At 39.2% G+C, this 7458-nt stretch overlaps 1 protein-coding gene across 1 annotated transcript; it reads left to right on the forward strand.

Moving 5' to 3' along the window:
• The first annotated feature begins 44 nt into the window (after positions 1-44).
• On the forward strand, positions 45-1258 carry LOC104961627 (uncharacterized). The gene has a single exon (XM_010789956.1). The coding sequence runs from the start codon at positions 209-211 to the stop codon at positions 1256-1258; it is 1050 nt and encodes a 349-aa protein (XP_010788258.1). The 5' UTR covers positions 45-208.
• The last annotated feature ends 6200 nt before the right edge of the window (positions 1259-7458 follow it).

Consider the following 7458-nt stretch of genomic DNA (forward strand, 5'->3'; position numbering starts at 1 on the left):
TCTGGGATAATCCAGTCCAAATAAATCGGCTATGCAGCGATTTAAGAGGTTCAAACACGGAGGATTGTTCGCTCAGCGCTGTAAATTAAATTTCCCTTAACTTTCCCCTTAACTGCCGAATCGGATGCTCTGAATCGGAAGCCAACTTCAGCGTAGTAGCCTACTTGACGAGGGAGAACACACACGGGCGGTAGTGAGCGCACCCAGCATGGCGCTACAAACTGAAGAAAGTCGGGGGTATTTAACCAAAAACTCAACAGGAAACGGTGTGGGCAGCCTGGAAGAAGCCGACAATGCAGACGCTAACATGTACGATCCCGGACACGTTAATCCGCTAGTAGCCTGTGACATGGAGCCTTTCCGTCAGACAGCTGCTGCCCCTCCGGAGGAACGGTCAGACGCAGAGAGCCGTGTGGGCGACAGCTCCTCTTCTGCTTGCGCCACAATCTCAGAAACAGCCAGGGAGCTGTGCAAAGCTGTGTCCGTTTCTCTGGGTCTGGCCATGGAGTCCTCTGACACAGGAGATATGGACGCTGCTCTCCATGACCAAATGCGAGGAGAGTATTTGTTCGGATCCCTGCCTCTGAACTGTCCCGGAGCTCAGGGGACAGTGGCGGAGTACGCGCGCCATGACCAGCACTCTCTGCACGGCCAGAAGCAACTGGTGGAAATGTTCAAAAGTTCGGAGACTGACTCGCGCCTGCAACAACTCACCTCCGCTCGGACCTCTGCGGAGGAGCCACACTTCGCGCTGTGCGAGGCTGATGGCATTACTTCAGAGGAGATAGATAATCTGGACACGACGAGTGCAGCCTCTTGTCCTTATGCCACAACTGCGCCAAACAACTTGGCACACTTCGGACACGCAGCCGTGGAGCGACCGTGCCGAGGCTACAAGCCCCCCGACGAGGAGAGAGACTTCGGGGAAGCTATGGAGAACAAGTTCGGGGGTTATCAGTCGGACCAATACAGCGTCAAAGTGAAATGTGAGGACGGGGAAGCTGGCCTGGCTCTGTGGGACAGTAGTTACACTTTTAATGAGAAGTACAACTCGCAGTGTTGGGGCTCCAGGCCTTGCATGAACGCTTACAGCACAGGGGCCAACACCGCGTTCATATGTCATCCATATGAGAGGAGCGCCGTGCGCCCGGAGCAGTGGCACCCGGGCGGGATGATGAGGCCGCCGTATCCAAACTCCAACTACATGAAGCCGGAAGTCGGTGAGTGGCTGGATGTCGCCTACAATGACACCAGGTGAGCTATAACAATGCACATAATTAAGACGATAATAATAGGTTTATATTACATTGTCTTTCTTATTAAGTGGGACTTTATGCCATTATTAATGGAGCAGAGACGGGTGAGTTTCTCTGACTTCCAGAACCTATTGCACTCTGATCTTAATTCATTCAAACAGATGTCCAATGTGAACCGTATGTGTGACCTTAATCTGATCCCAGACATGGGCATATTGAGTGTCACCTGTTAAGTAATCCCTATACATTATAACAAAATATACTATATCATCATCTTAACCCAACTTTAGCACAAATTAAAAATAATGTAGTCTCTCCTTGTGCATTCTTATTTTATTTCTTCCTGACAGAATCTTTTTGTTTAATTTAACAACCAAATGTCAAATGTAACAGCAGGGGGGCTGGGGGAATCATGTTTTCTACTGCACCGACAGCAGAGGTATTTTATGACATTATCAGGTTGCTTTTATTAAATATCTTGCAAACTAAGTTCTGCTGCATTTTGAAAACACATATTTGTTGTCTTGCTAGTTCCAATCTTTGCAGTTTAGATGCATATGCCCCCAATACATTTTTTTTTTTTTTATATTACTAAATGAAGTTCTTTCATATGATTACTGGATGAAATACATTTTCCACTTAGATGTTCCTTTAGTTTGAGTTATTCTAAAAGCCATTTTAACGATGTGCTTAATCAATTTTAACAGTATTAAAAAAACAATAAAGTAATATATCTTTCAGTTAAACATAAAATCTATAATGTAACTTTCAACAATTATTTAGTTTGGCCTTCATCAAACAGAAAATACCTTTCAGTGTTTGGTGATTATAATTTGTAATAATTAAATGGCTCCCATGAAAGAAATGTCTCTGTGTGAATGTGTTCTCTGTCTTCTAATACACGCCAGCTTTGCTTGCCAGGATAAATGTAGTTTTCTTGTGAGAGAAAAAGTTTGTTGAATTTATTGGGTGATTTCATGAATAGACCAGATATGACTCCACAGAATACACTCCGAATGGACCTAAAGCCATGTTTGGCTACAATCGGTTTTAAAGAGCATTTGATTTTTACTGTTGGGTTTGACAATTGATTTGAAAATGATGCCCTCAATCATATGTTGACTGACTTCCACATGTGTACCCGAGACACAGTGTACTGCAGCTGACCCTTATCACACATTTGACCTAGTTTACCTAGAGGCAATAGACACATGCCCGTTTATTTCTAGGTATTTTTGATGAGTCGGTCCTCATCATGTGGATTTACATATTATATTATATAAATTGGTATTTTCACATTGTTCTTGTAAGATACGTTTGTTGTTTTTACATTGTTTTACATTGCCAATTGTGTTTGTTGACTGGTGAAGCCCTCTGAGACAAATATGATTTGTGATTTTGGGTTATATAAATAAACTTGAATTGAATTGAATAGTTGTTTGGACTTTTATAGCTACCATCAGTTCTCCTAGGATTTAAGAAAGATAAACAATTTCATTTACCTGCGGTTTTTATCCAAAGCGTTCAAACACATCAATATCATAGAGATACCTAATAATTTTTTGTTAAGCTTATTTCCCATGGACACTTGGACACTACATTTGATTATTTAATTGATGCTCTGCTGTTGTTACGAAGTTAAAATAACAATCTGCCAAAAATATCGCCTCCACCATGAATGAGTTGTTGCATCGTGTTTCTACTTATCATGCAGGGTGTGTACGAGGCATACAAAAAAAATGACTTAAATACACAAAGAAACAAAAGCCTGGGTTAAAATTTAGAATCTGACCTGAAGCAGGATGAGATGAGCTGGTATAAATACTGTGGGGGTAATTAGGGATTAAAGGTGCTAAATCAGATGAAAGAGTCGTGGCAGCTGCTGCTGAGTTAGGCCTTATGTGTGTCTTAATAATATTTGAAAAAAATCATTGCAGTAGATGAATATGCAGTTTATCTCAACATGCAGAACATGAACACTTTACTACAGATAATGCCATCTGAGGAAGACAACAATGGGTTTTACAAATGTTTGCAGCTTATACCCCACCTCACCACACCAGAAAATTATTAAACTCTTTACTCCGCTACGTCTGTTTGACAGGTCCATTCACTTTTCAGAATAAAAACTCCTTACATTTCCTGTCCAGTTAGAAACATGTGTTTCCAAGTTTGGTATTTTTCTAATGTGATTATTCCGACAGATAGATTACATTAGATACAATCAAATTATAGGCTACTTTATTAGTTCCCTAATGGGGAAATTGTTGCTGTCACAGCAGCATGGAAATGCATTGTGCATGAGTGTAAATAGAATATTAAAAAAAACATTAATACAAAATAAAAATACAAAGACGAATATAAACATAGAACAATATTAACATTATACAAGTGTGCAAAGTAATTGCAGTTTTCTAACATTTTAAATTCAGTGATATAGTGTTAGTATGTGCAAATCGTAAATAACTAACTTAATTAACTGTTAATGTTCTTTTATGGTTTTAATCCGTTTTCAAACTGCTTTCAACCCTCCTGTTGTGTTCGGGTCAAATCTGACCGATTTACTACTTTCATCAATCATAACTTTTTTGTTTTACATTCGATTGCATTAAGGCTTTATGACATCCTTCACAGTAGACATTTGAACATTCAAAATTGCTGATCACCACTTTCATTGAATTTTTGATGATTTAGTCAACTTTGTAACACCGATGGTGTTCCCGCCATAAAGAAAAGGAATTAGTAACCATTCGGATCAGATAAAACACACACACACACACACACACACACACACACACACACACACACACACACACACACACACACACACACACACACACACACACACACACACACACACACACACACAAACGATGTGTTTCCCCCCCCCTCATGTGCCCATGCCCCCATATGGATCACACCTGGCACACGCAATACATGTTCAGTGTCTATTCTTTGTATATGTACTCCAGTTTTTCATGTACGCCAGTGGTCTGATACAATATGTACAGTTTGAAAGGGTGTTAAATGAAATGTGGTGATGATTAATGTTTTTTGTGTTAATGTAATAGCAGTTAAAACAGGACCAGTCAAATTTAACCGTGAACACCAAAGTAAGGGGGGGAAACGAACACACAACAGGAAGGTTAAGTAAATAAATCACACAGCTGGCTGAGTTCATGACATGGCCGTTGAGTTTAGTGACTCATAGCTGTCTGTCACCACATCATTGATCCCAGTCTTGGACAGAGATTTAAATTCCTGGAATTTTGAAACACTTTTTAGGATTAGGATTGCTTTGGATGGTCTATGCTTTATTAAAACTGCTACACAAACAGACAGAAGTGATTCATTTTCTTTTTAACCAGTTTGAAGAATAACAGGGGCAAAGAGCAGACTGAGAAGGGGTGTGTGTACGCTCCTATCATCTGTGTGTGAAGTCAGGTGAATTATATCCAGAGTGGAGTGTGAGCACTTATCCATGAACAGCGACCTCACATTTCGCAAGAGAAAAGTACTGTAGAGTGATTCAGTAAAGAAAGCTAGTCAGTGATACTACTGGTGCAGAATATGATGGATAACCCTGTCCTCTGACCAAAGAGGAACTGCATCCAATGAGTCAAATAAGAAAAGAGATATTAGATACAGTTACTTAAACTATTTAGCTCCATCAAACAACGCTTAGCGTCCAGGCTCACATACTCACTCTAATTACAACATTTAATCGATGTATATGGCTGCTTAATTAATAGAAATACTAACTCAATCGCAATATGGACAAGTGCCATATTAAGATCGCAGGAAGCACAATTCATGTAAAAGGCTAAACAATAATAATACAGTTTTAAAAGTGAAGCTGCAGAGATTCAGATCTTCTTAAAAAGGACATACAATGCTCGTTTTCAGGTTCATATTAGTGTTTAGTGTTTTTACTGTTTCCATGCTTTAATGTAAAAAAAAACCTTAATTTTTTTCATACTGTCTGTTTGCGAAAAATACTGACCGCTTTGATGTGATTGGTCAACCGCTTGAGATGTCCAGCCCCTTAATGTGCAATGTGTTGGAGGCGGTTCAGGAAGGGGAGGAGAAACTTCCTCTGGAGGGAAAACAAGGATTTGAGCCTTTGAAAACCATTCACATGCTCATAAACCTATTCAAACACACTACAGAAAAGCAAAAACCCTCCTGTTATTTTTAAATTCTGATGACAATATTGTTGCACAATGATCATTTAGTCCAATATTTTATTAATCAATTGTCATTCTCAGTCGAAAATTATCCCACTAAGTTATTCTTTCCCAAATTGGGCAGAAGTAGTGCATGCTGCTTAAGCAAATGTAACACAATTAGGGAAACAAATGAAAATCAAACAACCTGAAGCAAATGGAAGGAAGGAAGAGTTTGAAGCGGCTCTCTTAGAGTAACAATCATGGGAGTGTCTCCTCCTCCAGTCAGGGTCCTTAAGCAGCGCTTTGCTGCTGATCCTGGCTCAGCGTGTTCGAAAGAGATGCTGCTTCTTCTTTCGAGGCCTCTCAGCTCTGAACTCCCTGCCTGAAGATCTGAATCAGAGAAATATTTTCCTCAAACATTTTCTTCTTAACCCTTTCATTGTCCAAAAAATATGTATTTTCTCCAGTTAAAGTGCAGTCAATCTGATATTCTTTTCTTTTGATTATTTACGGTGAAAAGCAAACATCAATACTGATATATTTAATTAAATGTACAGCAAAATAACATTACATTGATCATACAGATAACAGCTTATAATGAATAGACTATGCATCAATGTCAATATTCCGTCTTTGAAAATAAACGTTGATCATTAAAGGACCTTTCCACTGAATGGTAGAACATTATTTGAAAAATTGAAAGTGTAACAGAATAGAACATATTTTCAAAATGCTGATTCTAACATCCAGCAGATATTAAAGCTCAAAATGGTCTCAAGTTTCTTAGTATTTCAAACACACTGTTATACTGCCAACCCTTTTTCTTGTTATTTTTTTTGCCCATTTTGTTTTGGGTTTTAAATGTCAGATTGAAGACCTGAAATATTTAATACAATTTTGACTGGTTTGGTGTAAAGCAGTTATTGCACTCTATATGGTTCATAATTATGAAGTGCATTAAAAATAATACTGTTGCATAGAAGAACACACAGAACTGGTAGCACTACTCTGCTGCTTTGATAAAACACCATTAAATTAGATTTTACTGACTTTTACAGTTTACACAAAATGGTTCAGTCTAGAATAGAAAACAATGATCTGTTTCTCTTTGTTTTTCACATGCTTATCCTCACATGTAAATCTGTAATTACAGTGCTGGTATAGATTTATTTTCAAACTTTTCCTGCCTTTGATGAAACCCCCTGATTAAATTATGCATTTAATATTGATCAACACTATAAGACATGTCTGTGTAGTGCTATAGCACACTGCATCCTCTGGACTGGACTCAAGTCTTTTAGGCCTTCACTTCCCCCGCTGACTTTGCTGAATTTTACCATAACCATTCTATCAGGCTATATCAAAAATAACTCAAGTCAGTAAAAATGTTTTACTACCATATTCTGGCATAAGCCTCTCAATGTTGCCAACAGATCTTCACATGCAGATTTTCTAAATTGTTATGTGTTATGTTATGGTGATGGATCTCAGACCACAAACACATCTGATCGCACAACACACTCTAGGTTGAATCAGATCTCCATTGTTTATAATACTGTAGGGGCGGAAACCGCAAGAGCTAAACCTGGCAAAATAATTATTCATTATGTAACATCAGTTGCTTAATTTATTCAAATTGTTTTGGCCTACTGTTCTCTGTCAGCGGGACACAGTGGAGCTTCACCCCTTGACTCTATGTCGGTGAACATTTGATATCTGAGTCGCACGTCACTGAGGCAACGTTGTGTCTGAACCTTTTCCATTCTCTCTGTGTTCAAGGCTGAACATGTGCTCCCCCCCCCTCCCGTACACCCTGTTGGCTGCTGTGTTGCTGCTGAAATCTTTCCCCTCTCACAACCACACTCTGTCTCGCTTTCCATCACTAAGCAGCAGGGTTCTGGGGATAGATTTTGTATTTAAAACATGAAAAGCAGAGGTAGGAGAATTACTCAGATCATGTACTTGGGTAAAAAAAAGTACCAGAGTTTAGGAATACTCTGTTACAAGTAAAAGTCCTGCATTCAAAATGCAGG

The sequence above is a fragment of the Notothenia coriiceps genome, unplaced genomic scaffold (genome assembly GCF_000735185.1).
Source record: "Notothenia coriiceps isolate Sejong01 unplaced genomic scaffold, NC01 NC01_scaffold00033492, whole genome shotgun sequence".
Taxonomy (NCBI): domain Eukaryota; kingdom Metazoa; phylum Chordata; class Actinopteri; order Perciformes; family Nototheniidae; genus Notothenia; species Notothenia coriiceps.

Coding starts and splice junctions, on each gene's coding strand:
- LOC104961627 (XM_010789956.1), top strand. CDS start 209: ATGGCGCTACAAACTGAAGAAAGTCGGGGGTATTTAACCAAAAACTCA.